This window comes from Siphateles boraxobius, unplaced genomic scaffold, assembly GCF_051911475.1.
Source record: "Siphateles boraxobius isolate OS27281-9 unplaced genomic scaffold, OSU_SipBor_1 1, whole genome shotgun sequence".
Lineage (NCBI taxonomy): Eukaryota > Metazoa > Chordata > Actinopteri > Cypriniformes > Leuciscidae > Siphateles > Siphateles boraxobius.
This window is the reverse complement of record NW_027508699.1, coordinates 33,208,709-33,225,106: the sequence shown is the minus strand read 5'-3', so window position 1 is coordinate 33,225,106 and position 16,398 is coordinate 33,208,709. Positions and strand designations below refer to the sequence as shown.

Genomic DNA, 16,398 nt, shown 5'->3' with positions numbered 1-16,398 from the left:
GGGAAAATCCAACCTTTAAGGACACCAATTTTCTTTGTGAATGAATAATGTATCGTAAATAAATAAATGTTCTTCCTTAAAATACAGGGTGCACAAGTCAGGACACCCCTGTATTAAATTCCCATAGAGTCAGGGAGATTTTTTTTTAAAATGGGATACTATGCATCCTGCCTGCCTCTATGGGAATTTAACATGGGGGTGTCCTGACTTATGCACCCTGTATTTTAAGAAAGAACATGTATTTATGTACGATTCATTCACAAAGAAAATTGCTGTCCTTAACGGTTGGACTGTTCCTCATTTTTTTTTAAATCAAGGCATTAAGATCAATTTCCAAAAGATTATTTTTTATTCCTCTTAGTCAACTTTAGCATGGGTGTGTTCACTCATGCTAAGCACTGTATATTTAATATTATAAAATATGTTCTACTCATTTCAAACATCTCCATTTAACCAATTAATGTCAAAGATAAGAGAAAAATACTCTATCAATCAATATTATAAATGTTTTACTTTTTCTTTTCTTTTCTTTTTTAAATAAAGGCCCGTACACACCGCACTGTTATTCTCACACGTTTTACAACGCGTTTTTTGTGTTCGGACCCAAGCGATTGTCGCTGACTATGAGCCTAGTGAACATGCAAATTCATTCCCTGACATTAGATCGCGCTTAATGTAAAACAGAAATACCCCAGAAATAACAGAAAATGGTGGAAAAAGTCACAAGCCTATGTACATGAAAGACAATGAAACTCACCGTCAAGGCCCATTCGGTCTGCAATACCACTCCATAACAGTTCTCTTTTATCAATATTTTTGTAGTCGCTGTCGCGTTTGTCATACAGCTCCTTATGTTCCGACACAACGAGACCAGCAGCTCTACATTTATCTTGGCTTGCATCTTCCTCGTCTTCTTCCCGGCAGTGTGTAGACGCTACTTGGCGTATATCTTCTTCGCCGTTACGTAAATGTCCTAAGCAAGACTGTTTTGTGTTTGAGCGCCCCCAAGTTGTGTTTTACTGTAACTTCAGAAGCTCCAGACACGTGAGCAAAAGCGCCAATCTCATTGGTCGGATAGTTTTTGACGCGATGCGTCAAACCAAAAAAACAAACCCGAGGTGTTTTTTTAAAAAATTACGCTTTTACACGTGGCGTTTTTCGTGTCGGTGTGCACACTCACATTGGTCACTTTGTTTAATCACGCGGCGTTAAACGTCGGCGAATATCGCGTGCGAAATTTGTCCCGGTGTGAACAGGCCTTAACATTGATTTCTAATACATTCTTATACCTAACTTTCTCCATCTGAAATATTTCCAAATTTCTCAGGAACATCTTGACACACCAAGATGTGGTCACATAATTGACAGTTATGTAATGCATATCTTATAAATATTATTTTATTTATATTGGAACATTTATATAATCCAATATATGATAGGGGTCAAAGGCTCAAAATTCCTTAACTGCCAGTCGTAGAGTGTTATGTGGAAATGTTGTATCCTTTTGTGTTGGTACAGCCTCCGCTGATGTTTTTGCCTTTTACTGCACTCTGTACAAAAGTTTGTTGACAATACACTTAAACTGTCCAGGCGTCAGGGTGCAAGTCTCTGTGATGTGGTCTCAGCTATCGGTCATGTCCCACTTTGTTGTGCAATGCTGACCTCCATGTCTTGACCCGAAAGTGACCACTGACCTTGTTCTGCGCTGGGTGAATCTCGATCATCTTAGCTGTGAAGTTGTATAAATGCCATGGTAATCTCTGGAAAATAAGGTACAGTAGTACGGGACATCACAGTGTGTGCGTGTCCAGTTCTGTTTAACCTACTTTCATTGTATGATCTTAAAATCGGTGAGCATGGAGATCAGCTTGAGACTTATCCTTCTCATTCCAACAAGGATTTATTGTTTTACAGAGAAGTTTATGAATTTTTCACGATTTCATTTTATTTCTGCTCGCATTGTATCATTGATTCCCCTGGCAATTCCCAGGCATGTCAGGGCCTGCTTATTTGGCTATGTTTTTCCGTCCTGATGTGACCTGATGCATTGGTGTGTAACTCGAAAGTTGAGCAGGAACTTCTTCAGTGCTTGATCTTGATTTTTGAGTCGGTGCCAATGATATTGAGATTAGAAGAATGTTATAGACTCCATCTCTATAGTGTTTTGACCAAGTTGCCAGGAAACCGTATTCGGGCTAAGGACAATGTAAATGCAACCACACAGGCCAAGCCAAGACTAACATAAAACCAAGACTCCATTTCAGTCCCTTTGCATTTTGACAAATGGTCAAATATTACACAGTTGGCTTGTGTTTTACTGGGACAGCCAATGTTATTGCCTTTGTGTTAACATTTGCTAGCTTTAGACACCATTAAGTTTGTCAAATTCCTGTACGTTCATAGTATATGTACTGAATTTAATTTAATATTCTAACAATTTTATAACCGTTACAATCCTTTTCAGCTCCTTTTGCGGGATGCAAGTACAACATTCAGGTATTGTTCACTCCTGTGTCTTGATAACTAGCCTAAGTATGGGAAGAATGAGGCGGTAACCGGCAAACTTTAAGACACATTTTAATAAGTAAATAAACAAATACAAAACAAAAGTAAAAGACACCAGTCTTTCGTGAGTTCACATATAATAAAACATAAAACACAACATAAATCCAGGCCTGACCTCTCTAGCTCTTCATAGTCTTCGCTCCTTCTTTTATGCTTCCGCTCCTCCGTGAGAGATATGAGATCGGTGTAACGAGACTCATTAGTAATCCCGCCACCGGCCTCGTGCCGTTCTCCCACGGCCCTCGGCCTCGTCCTGCTCGCCACAATATGTACAAAACTTATTTGACCTACTGTTTTTTTCTCATAATATGTTGCAGGGACACAAGTATGTTTACAGTTGGCTAGCTTAGCCTTGCGTAGCCTAGCACACTGTGGACTGCAGATGGGTGACGTTAAAAAAGTAAAGGAACAAGCATCGCCAAGTAGCATGTATCAGGTTGGCAGCACTAGAACAGAGGAGGCACTCAAGGCCCTAGTAAGAGGAGACACCATTGTTGGGGTACCGTGTCGGAGAAGGGACGAAGGGATGATGAAATGAAAGAGTGGAATGAAGGGGGTGGCTGGCCCATCAGATAGCTTTCACCTTCTCAATGCACAGCTCTTGGCTTTGAAAGGGCCACTGAAAGGTCACAGCCTTTTCAAGACTCTGAGCTGCACAGTTTGTGTTTGGATCTATTGTTGGACGCTGCCACGTACGTCAGGCCTGCAGACGTCACGCATGTGTCACGTATATCTCCAGAGTAAAGCATGGAGCGGCAACCTCGTGTTCAGAAAGATGTCTGCGTCGTTTCACAGAGTTTCTTCATGAAGGTTAAAGAGATTTTATTCTGTTCCTTAGGAACAAAAAAAAGGAAAAAAAATTCACGAAAGGTCAGCCATACATGTACTCATCACACTGATAATAACACATTTTGTTTTATTTGGTTTTTAGATTTGTTAATTTGTCTTGTGATATAGTTTCTTGTAGTATCTTTAAAAGTTCCCTCAGTCTTTGAGTCAAATGTGAAGCTCATTGATGTAGATGGTGAGGAGAGTGATGTGTCATGTTGAAGTGTGAAACTGATCTGCCTAATATAAGGTGACATCACACCTGCAGCTGCTGTGATCAAACTCATTATGGATCATTAAAGGTGTGAATGACATATGACACGCGTGCGTGTGTGTGTGTGTGTGTGTGTGTGTGTGTGTGTGTGTGTGTGTGTTATTAAATGCCATGTGTGAAGATCCTACCAGGGAGTCTTCCTATTTAAGGAGTGCTTCTCATTTTAGTCGCAAAAATGAGATTTCTGTTATTTACTCGTCCTTATGCTGTTACGAACTCATGACTTTGTTCTATAGAGCACAAAAGGATACATATTTAATAATGTCAAGTTGATGTATTCTGTAAAACAAAGCATAAAGTTACCACAGGATTTCAAGAAGAAGAAAAAAAGTGAATTTATATTTTCGTGATTCAACATAAATAAATTAAAGGAGACCAGTTTCTCAGTGAATAAATAAATTAAATGTTTAGGTGAAGTCTTCATCTAAAAGGTTTCAATAGAGAGTGAATGAGACATGACAGAAGATAGGGATGTTTAGTAAAAGACACATCTCTTCCGCTCTCCTCCTCTTTCCTTTCTCCTCTTCTTGCTATGTGTGTGTGTGTGTGTGTGTGTTCTCCCAGAGAGGCCCCTTTTCTACAGATTCCCCCTCTCGCTGCCATTCTCCATCAGGCTAATAGCAACAGGTGTCTGAGTCGGTCCACACCCGCCTCGCTGTAGCCATGACGACTAGCATGTCACGGGTTGCCATATAATAAAGGGAGGGGACATAGTATCTGGAGGAGACATACACATAATGTCAGTGCAAACACGCCTGCATTCATGCATGCTTTATCACCAGCATGCACACACATGCATCTCTATGGGTACACGAGCAAACAGTAACTTGTGTATGATGGAGAGACACATAAAGACAAACATCTGTCCAGTGACCTTCAGCATGTCAGATGGAGAGATCTCACGTCTAAAGCCTGCCTCATTCACCATAAGTGACTCGGCTGTCTCAGATTTGGCTCATTTTTGCTCACTCTGTAACTGTAGTGACCTACTTGACATTCAAAAATATTACTTATCTGTATGCATTAAGCACAACAGCAAGATTAAGTAATTAATTTAATTATTTTATTTTTAAGTTTAGTTAAGTGTTTTGTTTTGTAGTTTTAATATATTTTTATTAAATGTAATAATAAAAAAAAGTGCTTATAAAATGGACATGACCAATATGTTTAATTTTTCATTCATTAAGCAAAAAAAAATGCCATATTTTTTTTCATTTATTTTTGTTTATGAGATTCATTTTAAAAGTCAACAATTGGCTTTGTGTGCAGTGTGAACAGTGAAACGATCCTTGGATTTTCAGCACTTTGTCTTTTCCGCTAATTTGATTGTGTGCATGTGTCAGTAGTGACAGGCTGCCGTTTTCTTCTCCCTGAGCTGTGAGAGTCAGGCTGACTTCAGTGGATTTGCCGCTACGGGTTTTATTTCCCAAGGTAACATTGTATGGCCTGTATTACATCACCGCTTTATCAGTGAGGGGACCCATAGGTGATGCCATGGGGAACCAAACTCTCTTATGAAAAAGCATGGCTGACTTTACACACATCACAATGCCTGGATCAGTAATATGAACAGATCGTATCGCTCTGTCTGCCTCTGTCATGTTGTTGCATAATTGTGGGTCAATCTGACAGGTCATATCTGTGTCTTCATCATTGGCTTCATGTAACCGCACAATCAGTAGCATTCAGTAGCTCATCTTTCTCTTTCATTTTCTCTGTCTTGTTTTTCTCTCTCTTCCCTTTGTTTACCTGTCAGAGTTTAATTCATTAAGAGGCCCACCCTGTTCTCCCCGAGGGTTTATCCTGCTCAGTCAAAACACAAAAACAGTTCGAGCCGTGTGGTCGGTGCATGCGTTTCAGAAGTAAAAATCAGCAACAAAACATTGATCATTTTGTTTGAGCAAAATTGCAATATTGCCTCAAACAATGATTGAGTTTGGGGCAAAATTGTTTGTGTGAAGAATGGAAGACAGGAGTCGTTGGGAAACTGTGGTGCAGATGATGCTTTAAAAATGACAGAAAGTCACTGAATTGTGTAGTATTTTGAAAATAGTTTCTCAAAGGTGTTAACCACCTTATGCTTAAGTAAATTAGCTTATTTTCTGACTTTGTCAGTTATAGAAAAATGGCAGCATATGCATGACACAGCAGTTTTTAACCGTATGAATAAAAATTGAAGTAATGGTGAATTTCAAGGTAGTGCATTTAGCTAGGTGGCATTGGTAGGGCTTGCATGCAAATGCTTAGTTTTGTTTATTTTTTATTTATATATTATTTATTTTTCATTCATATATTAGCCTATAAGGTATATTTATTTTTATTGATTTCTATACTATTTATTTATGTATTTTTATTAATTACTGAATAATTGACAATTTTTTTGTCACTTGACAGGATCATTTTGATTTGACTTTAAACCTATTTAAACATTCTTTCTGTGGCCGTCCTGAGTTTGTTTGTAAATCTGACAAATGTCTACAGTAATGGACAAAAAAAAAAAAATTCATCTAACACATCATCAGCGATGATGTACGTACTTTTAGTCAAGTCAAGTCACCTTTATTTATATAGTGCTTTTACAATACAAATTGTTTCAAAGCAGCTTTACAGAGATAACAGGAAAGTAAAGTTGTAATAGTATTGTTAAATTCAAAATTAAATGTTAAATGTCCCCAACTAAGCAAGCCAAAAGCCAATGGCGAATGAAGGCGAAAAAAAAAGGCAACAGTGGCAAGGAACCAAAACTCCATCAGGTGACAGAATGGAGAAAAAAACCTTGGGAGAACCCAGGCTCAGTCGGGGGGCCAGTCCTCCTTTGGCCAACAAACGAACAGTGTATGATTATGATTTAGGCAGCATTATAGGTCAGAAGTCAGATTGGATCAGAACTTTCACAATATTTATCCAGTTCATCTGGTTAGGGGTCGGCGTCATCACGCCGGTATGGAGATGAGTTTGTTGAGGTGTCCATGAGGCCTTCACAGTGTTGATGAGGCTGGCACTTCAGGGATGCGTTGTCGTCGTGTCCATGTGATGGTCCTTCCTCGGATTTAGATATGGCCTGGATCCAGCGGTTTGCGGTAAACCTCGGGATAAACAGAGTGACTAATATTACAAAGTACATCAGGATTTATGGGAAGTGTTCCCGGTTCCGGCTGATCTAAACTATGCAGCCTAACATTGAATTATAGCAATCTATAATGTGTTATGTGTATGCTAAGCCAAAGAGATGTGTTTTTAGTCTAGATTTGAACTGACAGACTGTGTCTGCTTCCTGTACAATGTTAGAAAGATTGTTCCAAAGTTTTGGTGCCAAGTAGGAAAAGGATCCACCGCCAGCAATTGATTTTGATATTCTAGGTATTATCAACTGGCCAGAATTTTGAGAAGGACTATAATGGGTTAAGAGCTCGCTCAAGTACTGCGGAGCTAAACCATTTAGTGCTTTGTAAGTAATCAGCAATATTTTAAAATGTATACGATGTTTAATAGGGAGCCAATGCAGTGTTGACAGAACCGGGCTAATATGGTCATACTTCCTAGTTCTGGTAAGAACTCTAGCGGCTGCGTTTTGGACCAGCTGTAGTTTGTTTATTAAACGTACATGGCAACCACCCAGTAGAGCATTACAATAATCTAGCCTTGAGGTCATGAACGCATGAACTAATTGTTCCGCATTTGTCAATGAGAGCATATGACGTAATTTAGATATATTTTTAAGATGGAAAAATGCGCTTTTACAGATACTAGACACGTGACTTTCAAATGAGAGATTGGTATCAAAGAGCACACCCAGGTTCCTAACTGACGACGAAGACTTGACAGAGCAGCCATTAAGTGTTAAACAGTATTCTAGGATATTGCGTGTGGAAGTTTGTTGTCCAATAATTAGAATCTCTTTTTTTCAGAATTTAGTAGTAGGAAATTACTAGTCATCCAGTTTTTTATATCAGCTATGCATTCCGTTAATTTTGTGAATTGGTAAGTTTCGTTAGGTTTTGAGGAAATATAGAGCTGAGTATCATCAGCATAACAGTGAAAACTAATTCCATGTTTCCTAATGATATCTCCTAACTGTAGCATGTACAGAGTGAACAGCAGCGGTCCTAGTACTTAGCCTTGTGGTACGCCATACTGAACTTTTGACCAATAAGACATCTCTTCATTTACTGCTACAAACTGATAACGGTCAGATAAGTATGATTTAAACCATGCTAGTGCAATTCCACTAATGCCAACATAGTTTTCTAGTCTATTTAATAGAATGTTGTGGTCAATGGTGTCAAATGCAGCACTAAGATCAAGTAACACTAATAGAGAGATACAACCACGATCGGATGATAAAAGCAAATCATTGGTGACTTTAATGAGAGCAGTCTCAGTACTATGGCACGGTCTAAATCCGGACTGAAAATCCTCGCAGATAGCATTTCCTTCAAGAAAGGAACACAGTTGTGAGGATACTGCCTTTTCTAATATCTTTGACAGAAAAGGGAAATTCGAGATCGGCCTGTAATTGACTGATTCTGTAGGATCAAGTTGCATTTTTTTAACAAGCGGTTTAATCATAGTCAGCTTAAAGGGTTTTGGTACGTATGCTAGAGACAAAGACGAATTAATGATATTGAGAAGAGGATCTATGACCTCTGGAAGCATCTCTTTCAATAGTTTAGTCGGTATAGGGTCTAACATACAATTTGTTGATTTAGATGAGTTAACGATTTTGCAAAATTCTTCTTCTCCTATAGCAACAAATGAATAAAATTTTTCCTCAGGGTGACTACAATGCACTCCCTGATGCGATACTGTAGTAGACGGTTGCATAGTTATAATTTTGTCCCTGGTATTATCAATCTTATAAGTGAAGAAATTCATAAAGTCATTACTGCTGTGTTTCTTGGAAACTTCTGGGCTTGAAGCTTTCTTTTTCGTTAGTTTAGCCACTTTTTCAAATAAATACCTAGGATTATGTTTATTTTCTTCTAATAGGGTTGAAAAATAAGCAGATCTAGCAGCTTTTAAAGCCTCTCTGTAAGCAACCGAGCTCTCCTTCCATGCAATCCGAAATACCTCTAGTTTTGTTTTCTTCCAGTTGCACTCCATTTTTCTGGCTGCTCTCTTAAGGGCCCGGGTGTGCTCATTGTACCATGGCGTTGGACTATTTTCTTTAATCTTCTTTAAGCGCAGCGGAGCAACTGTGTCTAAAGTGCTGGAAAATAGAGAGTTAAAAGTTTCTGTTGCAATTTCGAGTTATTCTAAGCTATCTGGGATGCTGAGATGATGAAACTGATCAGGAAGATTATTGATAAAGCAATCTTTCGTGGCAGAAGTGATAGGTCTAACATATTTATAACACGGAGTCGGCTTTGCAGCCTTGGCTAAATGTAATTTACATGAGACTAGATAATGATCTGAGATGTCGTCGCTCTGCTGGAGTATTTCAATGGCATAAACATCTATTCCATGTGATAATATTAGATCTAGAGTATGATTACGACAATGAGTAGGTCCTGACACGTGTTGTCTAACTCCAATTGAGTTTACAATGTCTTTAAATGCCAATCCCAATCCATCTTTTTCATTATCTACATGTATATTAAAATCACCAACAATTAGTACTTTATCTGCAGCCAATACTAATTCTGATAGAAAGTCAGCAAATTCTTTGATAAAGTCTTTATGGTGCCCTGGTGGCCTGTATACAGTAGCCAGCAGAATTCTCAAACGTGATTTATCGTTTTAAATACGATAAATCGTATTTTAGCACCAACACTTCAAAAGAATTATATTTAAAACTAGATTTCTTAGTGGTTTTGAAAATATTACTATAAATTACAGCAACACCTCCCCCTTCGCCTTTCGGACGAGGTTCATGTTTATAACAGTAATCTTGCGGGGTGGACTCATTTAAAGTAATGTAATCGTTTGGTTTTAGCCAGCTTTCTGTCAAACACAGCACATCTAGGTTATAATCTGAAATCATATCATTGACAATAAGTGCTTTTGAAGTAAGGATCGAATATTCAGCAACCCAAGCTTTATCGTTTGCTCATCTGTATTATATCTGTTTTTTACTTGTTGAACATCAATTACATTTTTAACCTTAGATAGGTTTGGAAGTTTTTTGTATTTCCAAATTCGGGGAACAGACACAGTCTCTATATGATAATATCTAGGTGAAAGAGCCTCTATGTGATGGGATTTATCTGACCTTGGTGACGCGAGGCTGCTAGCAGACGGTCGGTTTAGCCAGTTTGTCTGCTTCCTGACCTGAGCCCCAGATTGTCATGTTTTATCTCTAAGACTATGAGCCAAATTACTAGAGAGAGGAGCAGCACCATCCCAGGAGGGATGAATACCATCTCTTTTCAAAAGGCCAGGTTTGGCCCAAAAACTTTTCCTATTGTCTACGAATTCTATATTATTTTGCGGACACCACTTAGACAGCCAGCCATTGAGTGAACACAATCTACTAACTATCTCATCACTCATACATAGTACATAGTAGAATTATGTAAATTAGCATTCTGCTATTTTTTTCTTTTTTTAGGCCTAGGTATTTCCCGATGACTATTTTGTACGTTTTATGAGTTAAAGCTTTTTATCAGCTTTTTTTAGGAGTTATATTCAGTCAGACTAGGGCTGGGAAAAAATCGATTTTGTCCAATAATTTGGATGTTTAACAATCTTTGTTGCACACTGCACAGTGACTTTTCAGTTAGAGAAAGGGTTTGCCTTTGCAATTTTGTTTATGTTGATGCACTTTAATTAAATATAATAAATATATATATATATATTTAAAATATATTTACAGTTCAGTTATTTTGTTTTAAATGGAAAGGGGGGGGGGGGGGGTCAAATCGTAAATCAAGTTCTTTTTATTAAAAAATCGCCCAGCTCTAAGTCAGACATGTTGAAGAGATGCTGGTAATTATAATCATGTCTATCCCTCACAGCCTCGCTTTCATTCCTGTTAAAAAAATCAAAGAATACGCTGTGAATAAGGTCTGGAAGCATTTATTTCCTTAACCTCCACAGAAAAAAAGAATCCTATTGACAAAAGCCTTATTTAGTATAAAACATTCTCACATAAATCACTCCTTTCATGGAGTACGCTGAATCTGACCTCAGATGTTTGGGTTAGGGAGTCACAACAGTTCAGTGAGTCCAGTGTCTATGTGACGTAAAGGAATTTTTAGTATCCGTCCTGCAGGATCCCACACAAGCATCCCACCTCCTTTATGGTACATTACGGCCACTGTTGTGTTCTAATCACTTGGATAGATCCCAGTATTCACCTCCCACCCCGTGGTTAATTGGTTACTCAATCCGCCTGGATGACTTGGACTGTCGCCCCCAAACGACTGTGCCTTTCTTTGTGCTCATTTAAATAACACCATATTGCTAATTGATTTCATGTCGGTGCATTAGCAGGCTGTTACGCAGACCTGGCTGATCTTTGACGCCGTTTAATATTTTACGACCACACTCCGCTTTTAATTTTAGCACCTTTCATTCATGCATGGCTCGTTTTGTTTTTGTGCACCGACTCGGTGAAACCTTTCATATGAGCAGATGTGCTTGTTTTAGATAAGCGCGCTTTCAGCATCATCTACAATGCCTAGCGCTGCCTTCTCAAACTAATGGGGGATCATTTGATTGCCATTTCATAAAGTATTGTGCACTTTAATGATGCCTGAAGGTTCTTTCAGTTCTCGTGTCACCTTTATGAACGTATGAATTAGTCAGTGGACTAGTCGAGCAGTTAAAGTCGGGCCAGGTGAATGCCCTCTGTCCTTTATGCAGGTGGAAACCAAGGATGGATTTTCCGAATAACCTGCAGTCCTTTAACGGGTCCTCTTTTGCTCACTCCTTTATTTGCAGTGAGAGGACAGACCTCCAGAACAGACTGCTGGTTTCAGATGGTTACCCAGTCTCATCAGTCACTGAAAGGCTTGTGTGTCGCCACCATTGTGACACAATTTAACAAGATTTGAGCTTTTTCAGACAAGCTGTGTTTTGAAATGGATGATTTATGATTTACAAACTTAAATCTCCCAAATTTGGTTGGTCAGAAATAGCTTTTTAACTCTTTTCCCGCAATACTTTTTTGAAAAAGTTGCCAGCTACCCGCCTGCTTTTTGATGATTTTCACCAAAGTTTCCTGGCTCCCAGAATATTTTGTTATATGAATATCTGAATATGCAATATATCAAAAGAAAGAACAGACCCTCTGCTTCAAAAAAACTGTTTTATTCTAGTTATTTTATTCTAACTTGAATGTGGGTAAGTTTCATAAAAAAGCTACATTTTGAGCAAAAAGTGGAGAAAATCAAGTTTTTGTAAAAGACTACATCCTGATTGAAATCAGAACGATGTTCAAAACATAAATTGGGTAGATCGAGTTCATCAACATCCCCAAAGCTTGCAAAGTCCTATTGCTTTTGTCTTTGTGAGAATTTTTTTTAAGTCATTTTGAAATCTTTCGGTTGTTTTTTAGATTTATTTATTAATATTTATAGCTTTTTATATAGCCTAATATTTTTTTCTGTATTTTTTATTATTAATTTTTAAATAATTGACTTTTTTTACGGTCTTAAGCATCAGGCTTTAGGAAAAAAGTCTCCATTTGCTCTCCATTTAATTTTATTTCCATCCTGGAGGACAAATAAGACATTAAAGATTTCAACAAATAACTTTCCCTGCAAGCTAGTGTTTTGTTTACTTTTGATTTGTTCATTTGGATTTTGAAATGCAATTGATATAAAATTGGGTCATCAATAATACGCGTATTAAAAAACACGTTTTCTAAGTAGAATTCAGCTACCTGATAATTCATATACTTCAAACCCTAGATAGAGTTAGCCTGGGGTCTCATCTGGACCTGTACTTTCCTGTTTTCCTGTCAGCTCTGTCTTTTATCTCTTATTTAAATGGTTGCTTAGCAGCAAACGTCTTTCGGAAAGAACTGTGTGACAGTGGATTGTCTTTTCCATTGGTCCTTATGGTACATTGATTGCCATAGGGTTTATTTGCACAGGTATGATTAAACCAACACACTCAGGGACTCCAGTGAGAAATGTAATTAAAAGACCAGTGGAAGATGAATACGTTTCTACCCAACAGTGTTAAGTTTCAGGGTCGAACTATCTGTTAAAGATCATTGACCATTTTCACATGAACTTCATTGGACCCTTTATCCAGTGGTGACATTACATGAGAACATACAGTAGTTTAGAGTACTGGCCTTTATCAAAAGCATGGACCATTTCAGGTGAGTGGAACTTGATCAGTGATCCAATACTGATTACAGTGCATTATTATCTCGTGCCACGTAAACTATACTGGCACTGGTATCTTAAGAACATTAGGACTGGCCAAATTGCCACTCAACAGCTGTCACTGTGTGAATGGTGAGATAACATAAACTCATGTACCATATGGCTGAGAGCACGATCACTGCACCCTTCGTAAGGAAAACCCCTTAGGGAAAAGCATCAACATTCACATGTTTCTGACTCATGTGCATTCATATTCGTGGAAGATGTTTCCTTAAGTGACATGGCAATAAGTTAAGCAGGTCACTAAATGCATAGATATATTACAGTGCACACTACCATCCAAAAGTGTGAGGTCGGGAAGATTTGTTTATGTTTTTGAAAAGTCTCATATGCTCACCAAAACAAAAATACAGTAAAAACAGTACAGTTGTGAAATATTGTAAGTTCAACATAACCGTTTTCCAAACTTTTGAGTGGTAGTGCATCTCTCTCTTCCTGCGCTTCTCTTTGCAAAAAACTTTGTAAGATATAAATATAAAAAAGTACATTAACAGTGTGTTCAATCCCTTGGACAAATGCAATGAGGCATGGCCTTTTTTTCCTTTTCACCTTTTCTCCACATTTTTATCGTTCGTTTCCTCACCCAGTCTTTTCTCCTTCCTCTGTTTATAGAGAACATCTGTATGTTTGTACACTATAATTGCCTCTTTTAAAAGTCAGATCTCCTCTGCTGCATTTCAATTGCAAGGCTTCAAAGAGAACGCTGTGTTTGTGTGTTTGAACAGGTCATCAAACGATATTGGTGTGTTTTCACGAGCCCCAACTGATTAGTACATTGGCTTCCAGATCCCGTAGGGCTCTTGAAACAACAAGATTTAGCGTTTTGGTTACATCTGAAACCATACATGGGCTCCATTGGACATCCATCAGGACCATTTTACCCAAAATGAAGATGTAAAAATGGAAACTAAATTAGGTTTGGTGTCCTCCATCATGATGCACTTACACCTTCTGCTTTTAAGCCACTCTGGCTGTATCTTTCATGTGGACCCATTATGAAACTTCTATTTAGAGGTGTTTTAGGACACTATGCGTCACTGTAACCGAAGTAAATGGCCTTAGTAGTTAATGTGAGGTGATAGATAGAGGTTATTACCAGTAAAGCGTGTTGTCAGGCGGTGAATAAAAGGCTAAAAGGGTTTTGATATACACTCAGTATATGCAGGGCATATAAAAGCTTAAAACATGTAACCAGATGTAATACTCTTATTCATGTTTTTCTTTTCCTCCTTTTCAGATGGTGGTGTTAATGGACCCCATGGAAGATCCAGATGATATTCTTCGAGCTCATCGGTCCAGAGAGAAGACTTATATGTTTGATGTGGCCTTCGATTATACAGCCACGCAGGCAAGCTAGTTCTGTGTTTTTTTGTTTGTAAAGGTGGATCAGTTGTGAAGCATGTGTATACAAAATTTAATACGCTTTGAAAAAAGATCACGTGTATGTGCCTATTTGATTTGTGTATGCCTTTAAGTGCATTTATTTATTATTTAAGTGCACATGCTTCAGTTAAACATGTTTAATGTTATAAATGTATTTTCCTTAGGACGAGGTGTACAGATCCACCACTAAAGGCTTGATTGAAGGCCTCATATCAGGCTACAATGCCACAGTTTTTGCCTACGGACCCACAGGTCAGTACCAGGTCATACCTAGGGCTAAGCAGTAGTTTTTTTGTTCTTACACTGAAATGACATCCACAGTGGCCATATGGCCAAAGTAGTAAAAAATCACAGACATCCGGGCACGACTAGGACACACAGATTATCACCCTGATCTTCTTTCCTCCTGCTTAATGAGCAACTTCAATCAACAAAGTCACATGCACTGATTCCAAAAAAAGACCACAATGCCAGTGCCAACTATAGCACATAATAATTAATTGATGTTTCCAAATAAGATTGATATGTATAATTCCATGACAGCTGTCAAGAAAAACATTATTAGATAATATATCACCCCAAAATACCTTAATTGAAGACTTTTTATGCTTCTTTGAATTGAATAAAAGTTAATTCCTGGAGAGCAGGTCTGGTTCTCGTACTCGTGTGCTCTAATCTGTCCTCAGAGTGACTCTTACTGACTGTTCCTGTCTGTGGCAGTGGCTATATAAAGCTGTGCTCAGCCTGACGGGGATAAAAGCCACCTGTAAACATTGTTTCACTCACTATGACTCATCTGACACCTGTGCCTCGTTTATGTCATGCTGATGAACATATGCTAATTATCTACAATTATTTCACATTTATGAAAAGAGAGGTAGGCCTGTTCTGTGTCACAGACAGCATGAAAAAGGACACTAAATGCAATTAATAATAGTCTATGTTTGAGTTTTAAGCACATTTTATTTATTTATTTATTCATTTTCTTTAAATAATTTTAGTATTGTATTGGGTCACTTTTTTATTTCATTTTATTTATTAAATGATTGTAAATCGTGGTACTATTAAACATATGTGTACAGGTTGTGGGAAGACTTACACTATGCTGGGAACAGACAGAGAACCTGGTATCTACGTTCGCACATTAAATGACCTGTTCAAAATCATCGAAGAAACCAGCGATGACATGCAGTACAGCGTCTCGATGTCCTACTTGGAGGTGAGATCTTCATTTGGTTGCTAAATAGGGTTTTTAGCATCCACTTTTTTTTTTTTTTTTTGCTCCGATATCACCTGGAGGTTCGATATAGACCATGTAAAGATACCGTCACCCTACTTTCCATGCTAAATAAATGCAGATAGTAAAGTAAATTGCCCTCATTCAGTTTTAAACATTATAAAAAAAGGGTAACGGCTTAAGTGTTATGTGATTAAGATAATCATCAGGCCCGTGAGGAGAGTCTGAAAGCACGCCTGTTTGCGTGAGGGAGGGGAAATCTTGTCGGCTTAGCGACTATCTCAGTATCTTTGATTACGGTGATGTTGTATTGATACAAGAAAGCTTATTCCCTCAGAGTTGTGAGGGACTTGTTCAAAGTTTACTCAAAACAAATGCATGCATCCTTGATCCCCCACTTCGCTAGCCTAAAAATAAATCACTATGCTTTTATGTGACTGTCCAAATAATGAATAGATATATTATTGATGACTCTATCACACTTACAAGCTTCTAACTGTCATTTTTACATGTATTTATTCATCCTAGATCCATGTATCTTGTACCAAGTGTTTTACAATTGTCTCAAGTTCCTTGTCCTAGCCAGGTGCCACACTTTGTTACATTATGTGCAGACATGGGCGGATTAATCATATGGGCAATTGGGCAGGTGCCCAGGGGCAATACGCAAATATTTTTTCTTAAACGTAGAGATTCATTCTCAAACATATTTCTAGCCTAGGCCTACCGTTTCATCAAAACATTCTAAATTCCCTGAATGTGTTGATGAA

General features: G+C 38.1%; 1 protein-coding gene across 1 annotated transcript in view; it reads left to right on the top strand.

The window, feature by feature from the left end:
* LOC143741071 (kinesin-like protein KIF19) overlaps window positions 1–16,398 on the top strand; it is a 45,205-nt gene that overhangs the window by 12,068 nt on the left and 16,739 nt on the right. Inside the window, exons 3-5 of the mRNA XM_077233375.1 lie at window positions 14,246–14,356; window positions 14,556–14,643; window positions 15,474–15,610. Coding sequence (XP_077089490.1) covers window positions 14,246–14,356; window positions 14,556–14,643; window positions 15,474–15,610 — 336 coding nt within the window. The remainder of the gene's footprint in view (window positions 1–14,245; window positions 14,357–14,555; window positions 14,644–15,473; window positions 15,611–16,398) is intronic.